The sequence below is a fragment of the Vicugna pacos genome, chromosome X, assembly GCF_048564905.1.
Source record: "Vicugna pacos chromosome X, VicPac4, whole genome shotgun sequence".
In the NCBI taxonomy this organism is placed as follows: domain Eukaryota; kingdom Metazoa; phylum Chordata; class Mammalia; order Artiodactyla; family Camelidae; genus Vicugna; species Vicugna pacos.
Window position 1 is genome coordinate 39,253,680 of NC_133023.1, and position 24,733 is coordinate 39,278,412.

The following is a 24,733-nucleotide window of genomic DNA, read 5'->3' on the forward strand; positions in this document are numbered from 1 at the left end:
AGAGCGTAACAGCTGGAAGCTGAGGCTCCCCCCACCCCACTTCCCACTCCCTCGCCAGGCCCTGCTTTCAGAGATAAAGCACTGCAGACAAGAAGGAGAAAGGCACGCCCCTCCACAACAAGGAAGTTGCCCTGCAGGCTGAGAGGCAGAGCTGGCGGAGAGCCCAGGTGCCCAAGGCTAATGTGGAGATTTTGGTCCAGGTCACTCCTGAGGCCGGCCTGGAGAATTTGGAGGGGCCCAGGGATGGACTCAGTGGCCTGAGGGGTCCTTTCCAGCCCTTGGATCAGAGCCGTGACCGTGGCATTGGCATGCTTTGACCTCAAAGGACACTTCTTTTGTGTGTGTGTATGATTTATGTTTATTTATTTAATAGTGAATTAATCAATAATCAAACGGAGATGACACAGAGAAAAAGAGCCCATGCTAGACCAGTGATGTTGACTGGTGGCATAGGAGTCATATACGAATGTGATGTGTCTGTAACTCTGATGCCACACAAAGCAAACTCCTGTCTAGTTTCTGTTGTAAATGACCCAATGGGTCAACGCTAGGAATATACAAACATTATATTCCTATTTGGGGTCTAGGATTTAAGTTAATTATTTTTTCTGATTTTTTAACATGTATGTTTTCTTTTTTCTGGGGTTGGGGGAGGTAATTAGATTGACTGATTGATTGATTGATTGATTGGTAACGGAGGAGGATTGAACCCAGGACCTCGTGCACGCTAAGCTCATATTCTACCACTGGGCTATGCCCTCCCCCCTAGATTAATGATTAATAAATCAGTAATCAAGCCATTGAAAAATGTGAAAGACAGATAAAAAGAAGAAGGTGAGGCATTGTCAAAGGATCAATCTTGAAAATGAGCAGAGAACCCCACTGGGGCAGGAGAGGGCAGGAAGGTGGATGTGTTCTTCAGGGATCTGTGGGTTGTAAGTGACAGAAACAGAAGTCAAACCATCTGAAGGACAAGGGACTTACTCCAGTAACTGAAGAGACCTGGGTGTGCACTTCACATCTGAGAACTCTCTCTCACTGGGACTGGGCTCTGCTTTTTCTTTGACAACGTTATTCTCAGCAGCTCCTCTCCTGGGGTGGCCACCGCACCTCCACATGAACAGATAGGGCGAAAGGGAAGCCTCTTTCCCTGTAGTCCCAGCTTCAGGTCATGTGGCCTGGCTTGGGTCACATGCCCATTCCTGATCCTGTGGTCAGGATGACAGATTGCCCTGATCAGCCATGCTAGTCATGGGTCCACTCCTGGAGCTTTGGACTGGGCTGGGGGTAGTTAGCCCCAGAAGAACCACACACACTGGGGTAGAGGGAGGCATGTAGTCAAAAGAAAACGGAGGGGGAGGGGAGGGTATAGCTCAGTGGTAGAGTGCATGCTTAGCATGCATGAGGTCCTGGGTTCAATCCCCAGCACCTCCATAAAGGAAGGAAGGAAGGAAGGAAGGGAGAAAGAAAGAAAGAAAGAATGAAAGAAAGAAAGAAAGAAAGAAAGAAAGAAGGAAGGAAGGAAAGGAAGAAAGAAGGAAAGAAAGAAAGAAGGAAAGGAAGAAAGAAGGAAAGGAAGAAAGAAGGAAAGGAAGAAAGAAGGAAAGGAAGAAAGAAGGAAAGGAAGGAAGGAAGGAGGTGTTTAAAAGAAAAGGGGAAGGGTGTAGAGTTAACAAAAGGAATGTTTGCCTCCTACAGTCAGCCACGACTCACCGAACCCTTCAGTCAAATCACTGGCAGCCTCCGCCCCTCTCTGCCCATTTAGAGGGTCACAGGTTTACACAGTAAAGTTACCTCATCTCTCTTGGCCACCGGAAATTCTGCCTCCCATGACAGATTAAAAGGTATTTTATACTGAAATGTCAGTCATCCAGAAGCAGTTAACATGTTTGTGGCAGAGGCTGTCTGAAGAAGACAAAGCCTTACTGGGAATGATTTCATCTAATGGTGGAATTCAGGGCAGTGTGGCAATAGGAAGAGGCGATCTCTGGGGAGACCTCCAAGTTCGCAGTGGCTCTAGCAGCCCCGAGGCAGCCCAGGAGGAAAGAGAAATCTCCTTCCTATCTTAGGTCTCCATGCAAGGCAGCTGGCCCTCCCAGGCACATCAGAGCTCCAGGCTCTTCGGTTCCCTTGCTCTGAGGGATCTGTCTGTCCAACTGTCAACCTGTCACTTCAGCTCTGCTCCAAAGTTGTTGCGTAGATGTGGCTTCATCACCTTCCATTTCTAACACTGAGGAAGGATCTTTCTGAAGAGAGCGGATTGTTCTTCTGGATGATAACAGATAAGTTCTGTGTTGCGGGGAGGACAGAGGGGAGGGTCCAGGAAGCAGACAGGACAGGTCAAAACATTAGAACGTGTCCATTGACAGATGACTGGATAAAGAAGCTGTGGTATACTACTCAGCTATAAAAAAGAATTAAATAATGTCATTTGCAGCAACATGGATGGACATGGAGATCATCATTCTAAGTGAAGAAAGCCAGAAAGAGAAAGAAAAATACTGTATGACATCACTTGCGTGTGGAATCTAAAAAAGGACACAAATGAACTTACAAAACAGAACCAGATTCACAGACACAGAAAACAAACCTATGGTTCCTGGGGGGAAAGGGGGTGGGAAGGGATAAATTGGGAATTCAGGATTTGCAGATACTAACTAATATATATAAAATATATATACAACAGGTTTCTTCTGTATAGTTCAGGGAACTATATTCAATATCCTGTAGTAACCTATTATGAAAATGAATATATGTATGATTGAAACATTATGCTGTACACCAGAAATTGACACATTGTAACTGACTACACCTCAATAAAAAAAAAGAAAAAGAAAAAAATTTCAAATACAAAAAACCCCAAAGCATTAGAATAGTCATCACCCACTTTTCCATCCATCCACTCACTCACCCATCACCCAACCCCTCGCCCAGGCTTGCACCCATTCATCCACCCATTAGTGACCCACCTACCCACCTATTTTTTCATTTTAATCATATATTTTATTTAACTAAATATATGAAAAATGTTATTGTTTTAATTTGTTTTTTTTAATTGAAGTACAGTCAGTTACAATGCGTCAATTTCTGGTGTACAGTACAATGTTCCAGTCATGAATATACATACATATGTTCATTTTCATAATTTTTTTCCTATTCACCTATTCATTCATCCATTCATCCACCCATCCACCCACTCTAAACACCTACCCAACCCTCTACCTGGCCACATAACTGGAGACTGCTGTGGCTCCAGCCCATGCAATGCACTGGGAATGCAAGCATGAGTCCCATCTACTCCCTGGTTTTAAGCCCTCCCAGCCTAGCTGGAGAGACATCCACAGGCATATTTCACTGCATGATTCTGTGATCCCAAGAGAGAGATGCAGGAAGGCCATTCCTAAAAGTGGGAATAGCGTGGGTGGATTCTGGGAGGCATAAGAGAGGTGAGTGTGGTGGAAAAATCGGGTGGATGAAAGGATGAGGTGGAAGTTGACACTGGAAAGATGAGCAGGGACCTTTCCTTCCTGGCCTTGGAAAGCCAAGGGTGACATTTGAGCCAAAGAGCCAGTACCCTAAGAGTGTGGCCAGAGACCTGGGAGTGGCCAGCCCGCCCTTGCTCCAGGCCTCAAGGAGACATGAATGGCAAATCTGCCAGTGATTCAAAGAAACAGAAAGACTCCAAATCTCAGAAATGAAGCTTTGAGGGAACTGTCTCTGAGATGGATGGACAGATGGACAGATGGATGGATAGACGGCTGGCTGGTGTGCAGATGCAATCATGAACTCCAGTCCATGCCACATGCTCTGGGGACATGTGCAAGGGACCCAGTGTGGTTTGGGGCCATTAGGCACGTGCATCCCCACGTGCCTGGTTTTGCAATGCTGGGGGGGCTGGCAGGATGCAAGGCCACATTGCCAAGGGAAGAGGAGGGAAGGGAGTGCTGGGCAGCCGTACTGGAGAGCATCTCTAACCAGAAGGTGGAGGTCACTTTTAGCTGGGGCTCTAAGAATTTCCTCTAGGAAAGGAGATTCTGAAATCTCCTGAGTATAGCTGAATATTTTTATCTAAGAAACTATCCTGGGGCGGGAGGGGGGAGTGCTATAGCTCAGTGGTAGAGCGCGTGCTTAGCATGCATGAGGTCCTGGGTTCAATAACCAGTTACCTCCATTAAAATAAATAAATAAACCTTAGAAAGAAAGAAAGAAAGCCAGCCATCCTAGACTCCTTGTCATAAGCATTGGACACTGTTGGCTCTGTGAGATGGTGTTGTCTTGCATAGGGGACCAAGAGCCAGCAGGACAGTCGAGGATGTGCAGTAGGGATGACATGGCTGAACCAACCCCTGTGCTGCATACTTCCAGGTGTCAGACCCTGTCGGGAAAAGGGGACAGCTTAAACAGCTCAACATGAGGTCAGTATAGTCAGATCGTGGGGCACCAGAGGGACCTGGGGTAAGGGGACGGTGTGCCAGGAGGCCCTGGGGTGCCAAGAGCTGTGGAGGGGGCAGCAGCTAGTAGATGGGTTAAGGCAGGAAGCTGAGGGCAATAGGATTGCAGGGTGAAACTTGGGGTCCCCCAGATCCAGAGAGTCCCCTTGGCAGCCCCATCCCAAGTGGTCTCCAGGCAGGCAGAGGCCAGTCTTACCACCCCTCCTTCACCCACACTATTCAGCTGCTTGATGGGGTCCTGTAGTCAGCACTTGCTGGGCATTGCCTGGAAGCCCAGCCCAGCTCAGCCCAGTGCAGAAACTGGGGGCCCCAGACAGAACAGATATGCAGGCCCTGCCTAGCAGGGAGACAGGCGCTTCTGGGTGATAAGGCTAATGAAGGGAGGGTCTCTCCAGGGTGTGGAAGTGCCAGAGGCAGGAGGCGGGAAAGGTTTCCCCTACCTCATGGGTGACACCAAGCTGGGTCTTGAAGGGAAATTAGGAGAGGCTGAGGATGAGAAGTGGAGGAAGGCATTCCAGACTGAGGGGATGGCACAGGCCAAGACAGGGAGGTATGAGATGAGAAATAGAAAGATGGGAATGAGGCATGCTCCTGGTGATGGGGGTTGTGAGGGGCCAGAGCCAGGAACCAGAGCAGGTGGACCAGGAAAGAGGAAGCCCTTTGGGCTGAGACCTCACTGCCTGAAACGCCTTGAGAGCAACCCAGGTGTGGGGGTTCCTGCATCCCTCACCTCAACCTGGGATCTTACTGCTCCAATCAGCAGAAAGAAAAAACTAGGGCGGGGAGAGAAAAAAGCCATCCTTCAGATCTGAGCCCGTGTGTGTGCTGTAGGCAGGTCTGTGGCCCCCGGGGGCAGGTGGGGGGGCGCTGTTGCCTCCCTGTTGGGGTTTAGCTGGGCTAGAATGGGCTTGGGGACAGGTCCTGTGTCTGCTGGACACACCTCACCTTGGGGTCAGCCAGCGTGGCTTCCAATTCACATCCAGCTACCAGCTCGGAGGCGGGGACTTTGAGGAAGTCACTTAATCTGTCTAGACCTTACTTTCTCCATCTATTTAATGATGCTCCAGGCTCCGGCCCACTTAATTAGGAGTCTGAGGACTAGAGGGTCCAAAGAGCCCTTGAACTTGCAGCCAGCTCTGTAAATGATGTCAAAGCCTTCCAGCCAAAGACCCCCCCAGGAGTACACTGGTGGTTGAACAAAATTGGTTGACTGCCCGTTTCAACAAGAGAGAATGCACACTGTGGGGAACTGTGGGGTGTCTCAGTAGAGGACGCAGGAGAGAACTTCTAGGATTTGGGCTAGTGGGTACATGCTTTAGGGCAGGGTTTAAGGAAGTAGGGCTTTGCTCTGGATGGGAGGTGGGGTGATTCTATGATTAGGGATCTTAAATATCTAGAAAGAGGGAAGATTAAAGTGAGGCTCAAGTTGTAATTGGTAATTGTAATTGGCAGCATATAGCCAGGTTAGGGAACTACTTGGTCATCTCTGTGGCTTGGCCAGTGTTCATGTTCCGTGTTCAGACATGATTATGGGCGGTCTTGTTCTTGTCTTGATCTCTGGCGGGTCGCAGAGTGACCTTGTCTGGCGCTGGTGCACTATGAAACTCTTCACATTCAACGGGAGGACACCAAGGTCTGGTTGTGAGTTCTAGCCCAGCTCCTGGATGCACGGACTGTTTTTCTCTTTCTCGGCTTTTTACTAAGGAGAGGGCTTTAATCAGATTTTCCTGGGAGGCCTGGGATCCCACAAAGAAACAAATGTTTCATCTCTAAAATTGCCTATAGCGCAGACAGTCCAAGAGGGCCCCTCATGGCTTATCACTCGTGACCTCAGTTGCTGCTTCTGTGAACTAAACAGTTCCTATAACAGCATCAGGTTGTGTGGCAGGAGGGTGTAGCCACCTGCAGAGGCTCCAACAATGCTGGTGAAATTAAATCGCTCTGTAAAAACCAGTCTTTGTGAAATTAAATCCCTCAGTCTTAAAACCAACATGGACTAATAAATGGCGGCAAGGAAGACTGTTTGGTTTCTCTTGTGAATAGCAGCTTTTCTTCTCCGTGCTTTTGAAAATGTCCTTTTTACAACCCCAGTGCAAGGGAATCTGACATCTAAAAAACTCATATGTGTTTCTCTTTTGCCCCAGCAATTCCACTTCGAGCCATTGGCCCTAAAGATACACCTCCCACAATGTGAACATACATATGCATAAGGTAATTCGTTGTAGCATGATTGATAATTACAAAATATTGGCCACAATGTCAGTTCCTAGACACAGACACTGGTCTAATAAACTGTGGTACAGATACACAATGGAGTGCTATGCAGCTGTAAAAAGACTAAGGAAGAAAACTATGGATGAAGGAGGAGTGATTTCCAAGACACATTGTTAAGTGGAAAAAGCAAAGTGCACAAAAGCATCTATAGTACACAACCCCTCGAGTAAGAAACAAGATGATATAAGAAAACATATGTATATTTGCTTATCTTTACAAAAAGAAACGTAGAAAGGCTAAACCAGCACCTATTGAGAATGGTTGCCTAGAGGGCTGGGTGGGAGCCAGCTAAAAGGAATGGGACAGAGAAATGACACTTCTTGTTGTCACAACAACATACTTATTGATATAATTTCTTTTTTTTTAACAGAGGTACTGGGGATTGAACCCAGGACCGCATGCATGCTAAGCATGTGCTTTACCACTGAGCTATACACTTCCCCCATACTGTTCTGACTTTTGAAACCACCTTGATGTTTCACATACTTAAAAAAATAAATGAAATTAACAAAGATGGGGGTGGAATCCAAAAACAGAACACAGACAGAAACAAATGAACCTTAGTCATATTTCAAATACAGCCTCACCCAAAGGGGAGCAGGAAGAACTAACCCAAGTAACTTTTGAACAAGGTATCCATCAGGCTAAAGACAAAAAGGACTGTAACAAACACTGGCCTCTGGTTGGTAGGCTTATCTTCCACAGTGAATCAGGTTAGTGAATATGAAATTAATGAATGTGTATTTTAGGACTGAGCAAATAAGTAAAATTCTTGTGGATAATGAGGGTCGGGTTTCTCACTGTTGGAGAAGGGAGTTACAAACAGAAAAGGAAAAGTCTACGAACACTGGGGTGTTGTGAATAACAGCTTTTCTTCTCTGTGACATTGGTATTGTAGATTTCAGTCAGAACTTATTGTGGATTTTAATATACAGGTAGAAAGATAGATGTGAGTATGGATTTACATACATACGTATATATGGATTCACTACATATACACATTCATATTTATATCCTATCTCTGTCCACTGAGAAGGCCTAGAATCAGCAACATGACAGAAGCAATGAGCAGTTCTAGGACCCAGATCTTGGTGTCCTCAGTGCTATTGTCCACTAAAAGGAAACAAGTCTCCTTGGGGGAAATGGCTGACTCCAGGGCCAGGACTAGGAAAGTACAAGATGGGCCTGAAACATCCTGATATGATCAAAAGAAAGGATGTGCTCAAAAAATGATGGAGACGTAAACTATAATGAAAAAAGAATATGAAAAGGAATATGTGTATGTACATGTATGACTGAAACATTATGCTGGACACCAGAAATTGGCCCAACATTGTAAACTGACTACACTTCAGTAAAAATAAATGAATTTTTTAAAAATGATGGAGACATGTCAAAAGGACACAGCCAGCTTGAAGAGACTCCCTCTGGCCAAAACTAGAACAATCTGAGCATTAAAATACTGATAATTCTTTTCAACAAATGGTGTTGGTAAAAGTGGATATCCACATGCAAAAGGATGAAGTCAGAGCTTTATCTCACATCTTACACAAAAATTAACTCAAAGTGGATCAAAGATATAAATGTAAGGCTGAAACCTATAAACCCCTTAGAAGAAAACATAGGTGAAAGCTTCATGACATTGGATTGGATTTCTACTAAAAGCATAGGCAACAAAAAAAATAGGTAAGTTAGCTAGGTCAAAGTGAAAAACTTCCACACATCAAAGGACACAATCAACAGAGTGAAAAGGCAACCCATGGAATGGGAAAGAATATTTACAAATCATATATCTGTCTGATAAGGGGCTAATATCCAGAATATATAAAGAACCCCTACAACTCAACAACAACAGCAACAAACAACTCCATTTAAAAATGGACAAAGGACTTGAATAGACATTTCTCCAAAGAATATATATCATCGAGGCCAAGAACCACATGAAAAGAAGCTAAATCTCACTAATCATTAGGGAAATACAAGTCAAAACTGCAGTAAGATACCACCTCATACTCATTAGGGTGACTACTATAAAAATAAATAAATAAAATAAAAAATAACAAGTGTTGGTGAGGCTAAACTTATCAGAACTCTTGTGCACTGTTAGTGAGAATGTAAAATGGTATAGCCACTGTGGAAAACAATATGGTGGTTCCTCAGAAAACTAAAAGTAGAAATACCGTATGATACAGCAACTCCATTTCTGGATATATACCCAGATGAATTGAAAGCAGGGACTCAGAGAGCTATCTGTACATCCATGTTCATAGCAGCATTATTCATAATAGCTGAAAGGAGGAAGCAACCCAAGTGTCCACCAATGGATAGCTGGATAAACAAAATGTGGCATATACACCAAAATGGAATATTATTCAGTCTTTAAAAAGGAGATTCTGACACATGCTACAATATGGATGAACCTTGAGGACATTGTACTAAGTGAAATAAACCAGTCACAGAAGGGCAAATACTATATGATTTCATTTACATGAGGTACTTAGAGTAGCCAAATTCATAGAAACAGAAAGTAGCATGGTGGTGGCCAGGGGCTGGAGGAGGGAGAAATAGGGAGCTGATGTTTAATAGGTACGGAGTTTAAGTTTGGAAAGATGAAAACAGTTCTGGAGCTGGATGGTGGTGCTGATTGCACAACAATGTGAGTATACTTAATGCCACTGACCAATACACTTAAAAATGGTTAAGATGCTAAACTTCATGTTACATGTATTTTTATCACAGTTTTTAAAAATTATGCTTGGTGACAGAGACAAGATACAAATGATGACCTATTATGTGATTTCATTTATATACGATGTCCAGAATAAGCAAATCTAGAAAGAGATTAGAGGTTATCTAGGGCTGTCAGGGGCAGAAAGGGAGTGACTGCTAATGGCCACAAGGTTTCTTTTGGGGGTAATCAAAATGTCCTACAGTTAGATTGTGGTGATTTCTGCACAAGTCTATAAATATACTAACTACCATTGCATTGTACAACTAACTTGAGTTATGGTATGTAAATTAGATCTCAATTAAGCTACTTTTATAAATACATATAGTAGTAACTGATTTTAACCTGTAAATTATGAATCTCATACTGATACAAATAAACAAATGAATAAATACACGGGGAAGAAGAGAAAGCTCTTTGGCACAGTAAAATCCCAGCTACACATGTAAAAGAAAATCATATTTTGGCCACCATCATAGTAGTAATTGCTTCAGGCAAGAATCATCAATGTATGCTAAATAGTGAATGTAAGTTTGAAGAAAAATTGGAGAGTGACATAGTCTCAAAGTATGTCCCTATAAGATACTTATTAATTACAAAGGGAAAAGAGTACCTTTACAGAGGAGAAACCTGGAAGACACTACGTTAATCGAATGATCAAAGTTAATACCAACAATTTTGAAATTAAGCAATACTTCGTGCTTCTGGATACACCAAGTAGAACACAGCGTCACTTCTGTGGAATTCCTGCCAAAAATGCATAATCCAAATCTAATCCTGAGGAAACATCAGATAAACCCTAATTGAAGGACATTCTTCCAAAGAACTGACCTGTGCTCTTCAAAAACATCAAGATCGTGAAAGTTAATGGAAGACTGAGACATTGTTCCAGATTGAAAGGGACCAAAAAGACCTGATAAAGGAACGCGGCTCGTGACCTAGGATTTCCTTTTCCTAGGAGAGAACAGTGTTGGCATACACTAGGATGGCTAGAATCAAAAAGTCAGATAACAAAGTGTGAAGATGTGGAGAAATCGGAACAGTTGTACTTTGCTGGTACAAAGGTAAGAAAATGTCCTTGTTCTTAGAAAATTCATACTGAAGTATTTAACTGAAAGGGCATCACCCCTGCAACTATTATCAAATACTTAAGAAAAAATTATAGATAGATAGATACTGAGAGAAAAAGAGAGACAGGGAGAGAGACACAGAAAGAGAAAGTAAATATGTTATTATTTTGAGGCTTGGCTCTTTTTTCTTTCTTTCTTTCTTTCTTTCCAATCTAATAAGTGAAAATGGGATCGCGTTGTCCTAATTTTCATCTCTTTAATTACAGGGAGACCATTTAAAATGTCCTAGAAACCATAACCCAGAATGACTACAAAGGCTGTAAAATCTGACAGATATTTATTGAATGCTCACTCTCCACTAAGTTCCAGCGGTAGAAATATGAAACAGCACACCTAGTAGATGTGTATCTAATTGTTGTTTTAATTTTGCATTTCCCTGATAACTAAAGAGATTGAGCAATCTTTTCATATATTATACATCTTGTGCACTTCAGATGTCTTTTGCTGTGAATTACTATTCATTCATGTCCATGTCCATTTTCTAGTGTATTGTTTGTCCTTTTCTTATAGATTTGTAGATACCCTTTATATGTCCTAGAATCTAGAGACTAGTTCTTTGTCACACAAATCAAAAGACTAGGTGGAAACAATCAAGTCTGTGAAGCTCAGGGTCTGGCTTGGTGAGGATCACCTAGTTTTAAATGCCAGATTTTGCAACCGAGGGAAATATTTCTGGCTTGTGCTGTGGGTCACTGTTGACTCAACTTGAGTATGTTTGAAAACTGATGGAAAAAAAAAGTAGAATGAAGTCTAATTCATAAAGTGTATGACCTGTATTCTGCTGTTAAGGGAAGGAATTAGTATTGGTGCATCTGGCCTATGTAATTACTCATTAGAGTTGACCATTGAACAACGGGGGGCGGGTGTTAATCAACATATCATTTATAGTTGGCATGCCATATCTGCAGTTCCTCCACATCCAAGGATTCGACCAACCAAGAACAGTGTAGTATTGTAGTATTTACCACTGAAAAATATCCTCCGTCAGTGGACCTGCACAGTTCAAACCTGCGTTGTTCAAGGGTCAACCGGATATATACATTCTACTGTGTTAAATAGTTTTTATTTGTAATACGTAAATATTAATTTATGAGTTAAAATTCCATTTAACTTCATGCTAACGTTTTTTAAAAATTGGAGGGGTAATTAGGTTTGTTTGCTTATTTATTTATTTATTTATTTATTTATTTATTTTTAACATTTTTTATTGAGTAATAGTCATTTTACAATGTTGTATCAAATTCCAGTGTAGAGCACAATTTTTCAGTTATACATGAACATACATATATTCATTGTCACATTTTTTTTCGCTGTGAGCTACCAAAAGATCTTGTATATATCTCCCTGTGTTATACAGTATAATCTTGTTTATCTATTCTACATTTTGAAATCCCAGTCTGTTCCTTCCCACCCTGTTTATTTATTTTTTAATGGAGATACTGGGGATTAAACCCAAGACCTTGTGCATGCTAAGCATGTGCTCTACCACTGAGCTATACCCACCCCTACCACGTTATTTTTTTTTTTTAGGAGAGGAGACATACATTTCTCTTCAATTGCCATTGGTATTTCCAAGCAAAGAACTGCTAATCCCTCCCTTTTGTTTAACACAAGGGGACTGAAGCCTAGGGAGTGGGCATGGCTTGCCCAGCTCCATGCAGGCAGGCATCAATCTGATTAGAACCTGTTTTCCTTAGTTCCTCAGGTCAGGGTGGGGTCCAGCTTGACCTTGGCTTCCTTCTCCCTTCTATCTCATAACGAAGTATGTAGTATTTGCCCAATAAATGCTCCGGGAAAAGGCCCTTCATCAGCCTTGGGACAGAGTGGAGTGTCCAGACACCAGCCGGGTAGGAGAGACAAACAGCCGGTGCTGCATAAATCCTCAGACTTGGTGCTGATAGAGCCCAAGACAAACCATCGCTGGGGACGCTGTAAGTGCTTCATGAGTGCTCCCAATCAGTGCTCCGTACTAATCTCCTGGTTCACCGGGACAACTCAATAGTTGCTGGGTTACCTTCAGTGCAGGATGAGTCCGGCGGAGAAGTTAGCAGTCAAATCAGTTCTCAACGACAAGCTAAATGCTCACCAGGAGTCCTGAGGGGAAAGCACAGGAGCCTAATTCGTGCTCCTAAGTGACACAGTCAGTACTTGTGAATGTTTCTAGTCCGTCCCTGGTTGGGGGAAAGGTTGGGAATTCCCAGAGCTCCCTCAAAGGATGGGAAAGGAGAGACCGCGCTTTATTTTCCCATCTATGAAACCGGGGCACAACGGCGTCAAGCTGACTTGCGCGGGTGGGCAGTTTCGGGGGCGAGGCGGACGGGTAGGGGAGCAAGCTTTCTCTCCTCCCTCCGCCATCCTCCCCATCTGGGCTTCCAAGGATTAGGAATTTGGAGATTGGACAGTTCGTTCCCGGGCGGCCAGAAGCCCTCCCGACACGAACGTTCAGGGACTGGCACCCCAAGAGGTTGGAAAGGTGCGGGAATGAACGTTCCGCGAGCCGACGTCCTCCTGCGCCCCGCTCCTCTCAACCTCCCGCTCCTCCTTCCCTCCATCCTCCCGCTCCCCTCCTCCTCCGTCCCCGCCCCGCTCCTGCCCTCTCATTGGCTGAGCCGGCCGGCCGGGCCTCCCCGGGATTTAAAGGGCCCGCTCTCCGCGCCGCCCTGGGAGCCGCAGCTGGTCCCGGCCTTGCGGCCTGCGGGGGAGGCTGCCCGGAGGAGGCGGCGGCGGTGGCGGCGGCGGTGCGTCCCCGGCCCCCTGGACCTCAGCTTTCTTACTGCCAGGTAGGTCGCCGGTGGTGCACGCGCGGCTCTCCAGCTCACATCCTGAGCCGGCCTCCCCTTGCGGGTCTGCAGCGCGTGTACTAGGGCCCCTCTCCATCACCTTTCCAACTACCCCTTCTGCCGTGTCCCTTCCCACCACCTCCACCTCCCTGCAGCCCCCGGGCCTGGGCAGGGCTTTGTTGGCGGCCGGGAAAGGCCGGGTAGGGGTGGGATGGGGCGCGCAGGGGATACAGGACACCCCCCACATCCGTTCAAGGAGAGATGCACACGGCCTCCAAGTGTCACAGGATCTCCCTCTCTGCCCTCCACACAGAGTGACTCTACATTGGAAACCAGGGAGGCCCCCACATTTGATATACGGGCCTAGAATGTACACCATTCAATCACCATCGGACCCGGACTGTTCCCAGCATACAAGAAACACAGGTCTTTCATTCACCGCAGGTTACGGGCTGTGTGTGTGCACCCAGGACAACCCCAACACACACAGTTGGCGGCTCAGCCTGATGTCCCTGACACTCACACCCTCTCCCAGCCCTCAGTACCGTGTCTCTACAAGGGTTGGACAGCACCAAACTGAAATCTGAGTGCTCAAGTCCATCCCTTGAGTATCGTCTGCCCCGTGGACATCCCAGCTAGCTCCCTCTATGTCCCCCGTTTGGCAGGTCTATCCATCTGTCCGTCCATCCGTGGGGGTCCGCAATGGCCACCTTCAGCCGCCAGGAATTTTTCCAGCAGCTGCTGCAGGGCTGTCTCCTGCCTACTGCCCAGCAGGGTCTTGACCAGATCTGGCTGCTCCTTGCCATCTGCCTCGCCTGCCGCCTCCTCTGGAGGCTTGGTAAGTGCCTGCCACACCATGGGCCACCACACCAGGGATATCACACCTGCCACGTTCATCCCTACCAAGCCAAACCTTATCCTGCCAAGTCTTGCCAAGTCAGCCAGGCTCCGACACGTCAAGCCTATCACATCCCACCAGGTTAAGCACCATTCTACCATACCACGTCCTACTACACCCAGCCACCTCATGCTCCACCACGCCAAGCCACATCCTGCCATGCCAACCATGCCAAGCCATGCCTTTCAGTATTCCTGGGTTCTGGGATTCTGGAAAGCTGAAGTTCTTGGATCTTGGGATCCTGAAATGTCTACATCCCAAGGTTATAAGATTCTGAAAATGCTGATGTCACAAGGTGATGGAAAGTACCGCATATCCCCAAGTACCATGTTATAGGGTTTGGAGATTCCAACAAGTTAAAATTCTCACCTTCTAAGCTTCCCAAATGCTGGCATTCTAGAATCAGGGCATAAGCTTTCTGGATTCTAGGATTCTGGAATGTTTCCACAATCGTGGCAAGCCTATATCCAAATGACAAGATTCCAAGTCCCCAGGGTTCCCATAGGATGCTGAGAATTTTGGAAATCTGAGATTCAGAGGTTCTACACTTTCTTTTTCCTTATTCTTTTATTTTAAATGGATGTTTTATTTTTTTTCCCCCCAGGTTTATCAGTTTGAAAAATTTCAAAGTTACTGAAAAGCTAAGTTGAGAGAATAGTGCAGTGAACACCCATATATGCATTACCCGACTGGATTCTCCAAATGTCACCATCTTGCCACATAAGCTCGCTCTGTTTATCTATCTATCTATCTATCTATCTATCTATCTATCTATCTATCTATCTTCTTCCTGAATCACTTGAATAACCTGCTGCCACTGTACCCCCAATCCTTTTCTGTGTGTCCCCCAAGAACAAGGACATCTTCCCCCAAACTACAGTCTCAACCATCACCCCTCAGGAGATGCAATCTGGATGTAGTAATATTATCCAATATAAGTTATGCAGATTTCCTCCAGGGTTCCCCAGATGTCCTTTATAGATGCCTCTTTTCTTTAAACCCAAGCCCTTCCATCTCTCCAGCTCCCCAACACCTGCTTTGGGCCCCCTGCCATCCCATTCCAACCTCTAAGCCTTTCTTTACCTGGGCTGTGCCCTCTGCCTGGGTTGCCCTGCTACCAGTCCCGCTCAAATTCCCTTTCTTGTTCTCTCCCTCTGTCTCTCTGTCTCTGTCTGTCTCTCTCACGCAAAGGGTTGCCGTCCTACCTGAAGCACGCAAGCACCGTGGCAGGCGGGTTCTTCAGCCTCTACCACTTCTTCCAGCTGCACATGGTTTGGGTCGTGCTGCTCAGCCTCCTGTGCTACCTCGTGCTGTTCCTCTGCCGACATTCCTCCCATCGCGGCGTCTTCCTCTCCGTCACCATCCTCATCTACCTACTCATGGGGTACGGGCGTGAGTCCTCATCCCCACGCTGTCGGCAGAAGGGCGGGTGGGTCCCCAGATCGCTCCTCGTGAGGCTGTCCAGGACAGGGAGGACATGGGGTGTTGCTGGAGGGGGGACTCCAAGAGACTTGTGCTTTCTGAAGGCTCTTTGGGACAGGCTGGACTTGGGCTCCCCCTGGAGGAGGGATCCCTGGAGAACTCTTCCTTCATGAGGTTGTGCAGGGCAGGGGAAGGTATATCCTCGTCGCACCTGGGTTTTCCCCCTCCTTTGTGGTTTCTGAGGCCATGGGAGTCATAGGGCCAAGACCACCACCTTTTTCCTCAGTGAGATGCACATGGTGGACACGGTGACATGGCACAAGATGCGAGGTAGGCAGCCCTGGACCTCTCACCTGCCCCGGCCCTCCAGCCCCACTCCACATCTCCTAACTCCCCAACCTAGTCTTTCCTTCCTCACTTTTCTCCCCCATCTGCCTCGCCCACTGGACATGCAGACCTCAGATCCCCCTTACGTCTGTGTTTTTCTCTACCATGACTTCTCCCCATCTGTCTGTCCCATCTCATGGAATCTCTTGAGTCAGGGTGTCTGCCAGTCCCGGACCCACCTGCTCGACTGCCTGTCTGACCCTGTGCCCACCTGTCCACCCTTGGACTCTTCTTTCCTGCCACCTCTCACCTGGTGTTCCCTGTGCCCCCACGCTGACCCGCTCTCTGCTCATCCACTTGACTGTGGGCACCACACATAGGGGCCCAGATGATCGTGGCCATGAAGGCGGTGTCTCTGAGCTTCGACCTGGACCGGGGTGAGGTGGGTGCGGTGCCCTCGCCCGTGGAATTCATGGGCTACCTCTACTTCGTGGGCACCATCGTCTTTGGGCCCTGGATACCCTTCCACAGCTACCTACAGGCTGTCCAAGGCCGCCCACTGGTGAGGTCCTGGGTGGACAGGCGGGCAGGGACTGTGGGAGCCACCGTGGGGCCGTTTTCATGGAGCCTTGATCCCCACAGAGCCGCCGATGGCTGCAGAAGGTGGCCCGGAGCCTGGCGCTGGCCCTGCTGTGCCTTGTGCTGTCCACCTGTGTGGGCCCCTACCTCTTTCCATACTTCATCCCCCTTGATGGTGACCGCCTCCTTCGCAAGTGAGCACAGCCTTTGAGGCCTCTGCCCAGCAGTGAGGGGGGTTGGGTAGGGACCTGGGGTCTCCCCGGCTCTGAGCTTGTCTCTTAATGCTTCTGTCTGTCTTCTGTTACTACAGCAAGAAACGCAAAGCCAGGTAAATGAAGGCAGGTGCTGAGAGCGAGTGGGGCTGACTGGGGGGATGCGGCGTGGGGCACAGTCTGTGACCAATTGGTTCTGTAAGTCTGAGACTGTCCGACCGTCTACCATGACTAGACAGAGACTGAGTGTCTGTCTGTGGCTGTGGTTTGACCCAGACTGCCCCTATGACTCCGTGTACAATGGATACTCCAACACATACTGTCTGGCTGTCCATCTGTTCCACTGTTTCACCATTAGAAGCAAGCTGTGACTACAACGGGGAGTGACAAATACATGCTGGTTGGTGACACTGACCTGTGACTCTGGCTAGGGGTGTATATGGGTTATTTTTCTATCAGCCACTGGCTCCTCATTGTGGGACTGGAATTCTGGCTGTCTGGCTGTGCCTTTGTCAACGACGGGGGTATGTGGCTGCCCTGGATAAGTCAAGTCTGACTCGTCTGTAACTCTGGCTGGGAACGGGTCTGACTGTCGCATGTGGTGTGCGTGCGTGTCTGTGGTGGATTCTGCCTGTGGGTCTGCCTCCTCTGGCTCCGGGGTGTTGTCTAGCTGAGGGGTTGTGAATGACTGCGTGCCTGTGCCTGTCTGCAGGACCAGTCATCCACCCCCGGTGTGACTGTAGGATTTCATCTGGCTGCTTGAGTGTGTGACTCTCTCCCCCACTTACTGGCCACTGATTCTGTCTGCTGCTGAATGAGGCTCTGAAAGGGGGAATGACTTGGCCTAGTGTCACCCAGCCAAAGCAGCCATGCATGAATCCCAGAACCTAAGCATTTTCCAGTGTAAGATACGGCCTGTTTTTGACTGTGTCTGATTGTACAACTGACAGGATGACTGCCTTGAGTGTAGAGTTGTGTACATGTGCATAGCAGGGTGCTTGGTGGTCTCCGTGCCTTACTAAAGGACTTCCACGTGTCTTAGAGTCACTGAGTCAGATCAGAGAGCTGGAAGTCTGGGAGTCTGATCGAATGTGTGTTTGGACACGTGGTTATGACAGTGTGTAGGGCGGTGAGGTCGGCCTCTAACAGGGGCTGGGTCTGGATGTCTGGCCACGTGAGGCTGCGGGACCGGGTGAGGCCCACACAGCCATTTGAACCGCATGAGACTTACTGGCAGTGGATGGATGGATGGATGGGTGGGACTGTCATACTGCACCCCTTTTGCTGCCATGTTTCTGTCTGTCTCGTCTACGAGCAACTCAGGCCAGCTTCCGGGGCCTCTCTGACTCTTTCCTTTCTTCTCTGCTGCCTTCCTGACTCCTGGGGGCCCTAGGGGCACCATGGTAAGGTGAGTCTACAGAGTGGGGTCAGGGATGCTGCCACACGGTGGGGTGTCACCCTGGGGCCCCGGGAGTGATGCCTCTCCCCCCGGCTTTCTCCCCAGGTGGCTGCGAGCCTACGAGAGTGCTGTCTCCTTCCACTTCAGCAACTATTTTGTGGGCTTTCTGTCTGAAGCCACAGCCACGCTGGCGGGGGCCGGCTTCACCGAGGAGAAGGATCACCTGGAATGGTGGGGAGGGCTGGGGGGCCCCCCCTCTCCCACAGGGTGCCCAGAGGAGATGTGGGGGGGTGCTCCCAGGGGAGGGAACAGCCAAGAACAAAAGCGTGGCGGTCAGATGGGTTGAAATCCTCAAATGAGTTTGCATGTCTCTTTTTTGCCTACAGGGACCTGACAGTGTCTAAGCCACTGAACGTGGAGCTGCCCCGGTCCATGGTAGAAGTTGTCACAAGCTGGAACCTGCCCATGTCTTATTGGCTAAATAATTGTGAGTCACCAAGAGAGTCGGGAGTCCTCAACCCACGTCCCTTTCACACATTCAAACAAGCTGAAGATAGCACAGGGACCAAAAAAACCCCAAATCCCTGCCCTGGTGGAACTGACATTTTGATAGAGGGAGCAGATAAGAAGAAAAAAATACACAATAGTTCAGGTGGTGATAAGTGCTATGGTGAAAAAAAAATAAAGCTGGTAAAGATGATCTGGGAGTGTCAGCAGGAGTGTTTGGGTGGGGGTGGCTGCAATTTTAAATGCATTTGCCAGAGCAAGTCCCACTGAGGAGCTGACATTTGAGCAAAGACCTGGGGAGGGTGAGAGAGCAAGCAATGCAAATATGCAGGGGAGGAATTTAACACATGGCAAGAACAGCAAGTGCAAAGGTCCTGAGGCAGGATCCCAGCTGGCACATTTGAGAAATTGTGAGGAGACCAGTTTGGTGGGATCAGAGGGAGTGAGGGGACCAGCTGGCAGGTGGTAGGGTCAGAGAGGTGACGGGGGCCTGGTCTTCTAGGGCCTCTCTGGCCACGGGGAGGACTTAGGCTTTTTCTTGGGTCCAACCAGAGGAGGGCTGTGGGCTGACTTGGGTTGTGATGGAGCCCTCTGGCTACTGTGAGGACAGATGGGGAGGGAGCGAGGGCGGCAGTACATATGGAGGGGAGAAATCAGATTCTGGAAATGACGGGATTTGCTGAGAGTTTGGCTGTGGGAGTAAGGGGAGGGCACATCAAGGGTGATTCTGAGGGTTTTGCCCGGAGGAACTGGAAGGGTGTCGTTGACACTGGCTGCACTTGGGGAGACTATGGGAGGAACAGGTTGGGAGGGAAGATCAGGAGCTAAGTTTTAGACACGTGAAGTTTGAGGCCATTATAAAGAGACCTTTTATCCCTGGGGACCCTAAGAGGTGGTGGGTATCCTCACCCTGGCCTATGGCCCCATCCCTGAGGAAGGGCAGGGGGGAATCTCAGGAGACTCTCAACTCAGTCTCCCCCCTGCAGATGTTTTCAAGAACGCTCTCCGCCTAGGGACCTTCTCAGCCGTGCTGGTCACCTATGCAGCCAGCGCCCTCCTGCACGTGAGCAGGGCAGAGTGGGACTGGGGTGGTAGCCCGGTGTGGGGGCAGGGCCTCCTCCTTATTCACCTCATTAACCGCCCCCCACCGTTGCCCTGCCAGGGCTTCAGTTTCCATCTGGCTGCGGTGCTGCTGTCCCTGGCATTTATCACTTACGTGGAGCACGGTGAGTGCAGAACCCAGCCCAGCAGATGGATGGAAGGTCAGTGGGGAACTGGAACCACTGTCCCTCCACCGCGAGGCTAACCTGACACCCTTATCACCCCCTCCATCTGCCCTAGTTCTCCGAAAGCGCCTGGCTCGGATCCTCAGTGCCTGCGTCTTATCGAAACGGTGCCCACCAGACTGTTCACACCAGCATCGCTTGGTGAGGGTTCAGCCTAGGCCACCTTGTGCCCAACACTCCCCCTGAAAAATATTACTTCCATCTCCGTTTTATATCTGTCCCAGGGTGACCAACTTCCCCTTTCAGTGCCTGAACCAGCCCCGTAACCTCACCTCTATTCACTGGCATCCATTTCTCTAATGACCATTTCTCAAGCAACTGCTGTCTACATACCTGGCATTAGTTTCCCCCGATGAACATCTGTTGAGTGCCTGCTGGTACCAGGCACTGTTCTTGCGGAGCTGGAGACACAGTGGTGAACAAAACAGACCAAAGTCCCAGCCCTCTGGGACAAACATTTTAACAGGGGAGACAGGAAATGAAAAATAAATCAAGTATGATAGTTTGTTAGATTGTGATTAGTGCCAAGGCAAAAACACATAAGGGACAGAGGAAGGGAAGTATCAGGGGGGCGAATGGTTTCTAGTTTAAATGAAGAGGTGACTTTTGAGTTTTTCACTGAAGAAGGTGAGGGAAGAAAGCATTTCAGGCAAAGGGAACAACCACTGTAAATGCCCTGAGATGGGAGAGGGCCTGGACTGTTCGAGGAACAGCGAGGAGGCCAGTGTGGCTTGGCTTGAACAAAGTGAGTGGTGGGCCCTGTAGGTCATGGTGAGGATTTGCTTTGGTTTGGGTTTTTTTTTTTCTCATTCTTTTTGCAAAAAGAAGTATGGATAATTTCAGATTTGTCTTCCACCCAAACCAACTTAAAGTTCCACCCGCCATGCTTCCTCCTCTGTCTGAACACTCCCATCTCCCCCAACCTGGACACTCTCATGCTAACAGTACCCTCATCCTTGGACCACCCCACCTTGAGCTCCCATAGGAGAATGTGAACCTTTCCTTTCCTACGGCAGGGGGGTTGCCCTAGACATCCTCATTCCTGTGCCTTGTGCGTTTCCCTGGGCTCCCCTGCCCAGGCGGGGCTGGGGGGACAGTGATTAGGTCCAGCTGCCAAGTATATACATCTGTCCCTCACAGGGCCTGGGGGTGCGAGTCTTAAACCTGCTCTTTGGGGCCCTGGCCATCTTCCACCTGGCCTACCTGGGCTCTCTGTTCGATGTTGATGTGGACGACACCACAGAGGAGCAGGTGAGGTGGGGCCCTGGGCTGGGGACTATGCAGGGATGTGGTCCCTGCTCGTGGGAACCTTGAGGACAAAGGTGGGGAGGCCGAGCAAGGCATGAGGATCTCATGTTGTGTTGTGTGACTCTAGCTCATGCAGCCTGTGCTCCTTGGTCCCAATTTTCCCACTGTCCCTCTGGCTGAGTCACACTGTTGGGTCTTTTACTTGGGTGAAGAGTGCAAAATATGTTTATTTTACTTATAAAATTTATTTCATGGAGCTGGAGGGCAAAATCCAGGTTTTACTTTTTTTTAAGTTCATTATTTCATCATAGTTTTCTTTCAGCCGAATTTGCACACTCTCTTTCTTATTTAATTTTTTTAAAAAAATATTTTTACTTACATTGTGCAAATTCTGATTCTATTTTAAAAGCACATGATAAAATGTATGTGCTATGTTTTACTCAGGTGGAGTATGCACAGTCCAGATTTTACTCCTTTTTAAATGGAAAACAATTATAAATAATGTTTATTCATATGGCTCTAGCAGGATCCATCCAGGTCTTGCTTCTCTTTTAGTTAAATTCTTAACTGAAAATCAAACTTTATTTTATATTATTTTATACTTTGTCATTAAAAACAATTTAAAATTTTTTTACTCAGGTTAAATGTGCAAAAGCTGGGTTTTGCTTCTTTTTAAATAAAGTTTTTGCCTTATTTGAATTCAAGTATTAAAAATAGTTAATGCATATCACATGGTTCAAAAACCAAACTGGGGGGAGGGTATAGGTTAGTGGTAGAGGGTGTGCTTAGCATGCATGAGTCCTGGGATCAATCCCCAGTACCTCCATTAAAATAATAATAATAATAATAATAATAATAATAATAATAATAATAATAATAATGTTCAAAAAAACCTCAAACTATTCAAGATGTTCAGGGGAAAGTCTTACTCCTACTGTCTTACCCCCTGCCCTCTTACAGATAAGCACTTTTATTCATTTTATTCAAATTTCGTCCTAACATTTAAGCATAATAAGCAAATATAGAAAATCTATTTTCATTCCCTCCCCCTGATTTTTACCCTAAAGGTAACACATGAATGACACTGTGCTGCATGTTGCTTTTTTCACATAATAATTCCTGAAAATCTTCCACATTAGTACAGTGTCCTCATTCATTTTTTTCCATTGTGACACAATGTAGTTTGTCCCCTATTGGTGGACACTCAGATGATTTCCACTCCTTTCCTATTGTTTTTTTTTACTTTTTTTAACTACTGTTTTTTTAATGGAGGTACTGGGGATTGAACCAAGGACCTCATGCATGCTAGATGTGGACTCTACCACTGAGCTCTACCCTCCCCACCCCACTCCTTTCCTATTGTAAGTGATGCTGCAGCAAGTAATACCTTCAAGTGTGTGTGGATTCCCACAGGTGCAGAAAGAGCTGTAGGATCTATTCCTTTTTTTAAAATTTTATCCTATTTAAAAATTTTTCTTTAAATAGAGGTGCTGGGGATTGAACCCAGTACCTCATGCATGCTAAGCACACACTCTACCACTGAGCTATACCCTCCCACCCCCATAGGATCTATTCTTGATACAAGATGGAGGGGGTGGGGGTATAGCTCAGTTGGCAGAATGCATGCTGAGCATGCATGAGGCACTTGGTTCAATTCCCAGTACCTCCATTTGAAAAGAAAGAAAAGAAGATGAAGAAGTTACCTTTTTGCCCTCCCACCAGCAGTGTGTGATCCTGCCTGTCACCCCACAAACTGTGCCTCTCAGACTTCATGGAGATGTTTGCCAGTTTGAGAGGAGGAAGATTATGAGTGAGGCTGAGTATCTTTTCATATGTTTAAGAGCCATTTTTTTTCCTTTACTGAAAAGGGCTTACTCACCTCCTTTGTTAATTTTTGTCTTTTTAGAAAAAAAAATGGTGGGGGGTAATTAGGTTTATTTATTTATTTTTAATGGAAGTACTGGGGATTGAACCCAGGACCTCGTGCATGCTAAGCACACACTACCACTGAGCTATACCCTCTCCTCTAGTTTTTGTCTTTTAAAAAAAAATCAATTTCCAGGAGCTCTTTATTTATAAGGGAGAGTACAGGCTAAAAAGTGGGATTGCCTTGACTTGTCCTGTAAAATGATTTTTAAAGGAGAAGAAAATACAAAAGGAAAAAAAAAACGAAATCTGCTTACCTTTCTTATTGTACCCAGTCTCTTCTCTCAGGTCTCACCTAGGGTTGCAGTGAAGTCACAGAAACATCCTTGAGCAAAGGATGGGTTTTCTTGAGGCCTTCTTTGTTCTTGCTGAGTGGGACCAACCATCACCTCTTTCTCTCCCACAGGGCTACGGCATGGCATACACTGTCCACAAGTGGTCAGAGCTCAGCTGGGCCAGTCACTGGGTCACTTTTGGATGCTGGATCTTCTACCGTCTCATAGGCTGAGGCACAGATGTGGACCCTCACAGCTCCCTCAAGACCCCTCCTCAGGGTGCCACCTCTGATGGGGGATGAAGGAAGGCCCTCTCTCTAATTCTTGACCCTCTCTCCATCCTTGACCTCCCCCAAGACCCCTACACACACACACACACACAAACACACACATACACCATTTCCATGCCTGTCAATCCCCACCCACCACAAGGCGGGAAGGGAGTGGTCCCTTCTGGGGCCTAGGGGTGGAGGATGCTTGGGGAAGCAGAGAGGGGGAGATCCAGGGCCTCCCCGCCTTCCTTGTCCCTTTTTATATACGGTTTGTTATTATCGAATAAAAGTAGGAAATGTACAAAAGGTACTTTCTTCACTGCTAAGTGGCGAATAGGAGTGAGAAAGGAGGCACAGAATGGATAAAGGTTTAGCAGCTGGACACCTGAAGTGGGATCAGGTTGTGATTGGTTCGTGGTCAATTTATTATCATTCATGATTGGATGATAAGTCTGAGGCTAACACTGCTTAGGATAGATTGGATAGTTGGATGTGGGGGACGCCTGATACTAATTGGCTGGGAAAACTGAGGGATCCCCATTCTGATGGGTTGCTCTGACTGGGACAGAGGAAGGAAAGCAAGCCAGATGAAGAGATGATGCTTATTGGTCCTTAGGAGTGAGGGGTGTGGGTTCTAATTGGTTAGAAAGCCTGGAATGGGTTTGGACTCTGATGAACAGTCTGGGTGCCCACCGGCTTAGAGTTGTGGAGTTCTGATTGGCTGTTTAGAGTTGGCACAGGGAGATTGAGGTTCTCCACGTCAATTGGCCAGCAAGGCTGAGGGGTCTGGGTTTTGACTGGTTCTGACTTGAAGTTGGGAGAGGTGAAGATGACCAGAGGGAGAGACAGAGGCGCAGTGTATAGGATGTGATCTGCCTGTCATTTTAACAGTTCCCTTGCCCATTCAGGCATTAAGACTGAAGGTTGGTCTGGGAAGACTGGTTGCTCTGCCTTTGAAAACGAGGGCAAAGGTGAAAGGACATAACGCAATGCTGTTTCCACAGCAGATAAGGAGGTTA

At 47.2% G+C, this 24,733-nt stretch overlaps 1 protein-coding gene and 1 non-coding gene across 3 annotated transcripts; both read left to right on the forward strand.

Moving 5' to 3' along the window:
- The first annotated feature begins 424 nt into the window (after window positions 1–424).
- Window positions 425–495, forward strand: LOC116277763 (small nucleolar RNA SNORD113/SNORD114 family). The gene has a single exon (XR_004187233.1). It is a non-coding gene; the product is annotated as a small nucleolar RNA SNORD113/SNORD114 family (small nucleolar RNA).
- A 12,213-nt stretch (window positions 496–12,708) lies between these two features.
- PORCN (porcupine O-acyltransferase) lies at window positions 12,709–24,012 on the forward strand. Of its 2 annotated transcripts, XM_072955561.1 has the most exons (13): window positions 12,709–13,363; window positions 14,029–14,201; window positions 15,453–15,645; window positions 15,970–16,013; window positions 16,391–16,572; window positions 16,653–16,783; window positions 18,306–18,431; window positions 18,587–18,687; window positions 19,694–19,770; window positions 19,870–19,933; window positions 20,049–20,134; window positions 21,134–21,244; window positions 23,574–24,012. In XM_072955561.1, exons 1-13 carry the CDS (start codon window positions 12,738–12,740, stop codon window positions 23,673–23,675), a joined length of 2,016 nt encoding a protein of 671 aa, XP_072811662.1. In that variant the 5' UTR covers window positions 12,709–12,737; the 3' UTR covers window positions 23,676–24,012. The 2 variants fall into 2 exon arrangements, with proteins under 2 accessions (XP_072811662.1, XP_072811663.1); XM_072955562.1 differs by lacking the exon at window positions 12,709–13,363 and having other exon boundaries at window positions 14,065–14,201; window positions 14,866–15,645.
- Window positions 24,013–24,733: the final 721 nt, after the last annotated feature.

Excerpts from the sequence above, each read along its gene's own strand:
- PORCN (XM_072955561.1), top strand. The coding sequence starts at position 12,738 with ATGTTTCTAGTCCGTCCCTGGTTGGGGGAAAGGTTGGGAATTCCCAGA. Across the intron at positions 13,364-14,028 it reads CTCAGCTTTCTTACTGCCAG|GTCTATCCATCTGTCCGTCC; the intron begins GTAGGTCGCCGG and ends CCCGTTTGGCAG. Across the intron at positions 21,245-23,573 it reads ACGACACCACAGAGGAGCAG|GGCTACGGCATGGCATACAC; the intron begins GTGAGGTGGGGC and ends TCTCTCCCACAG.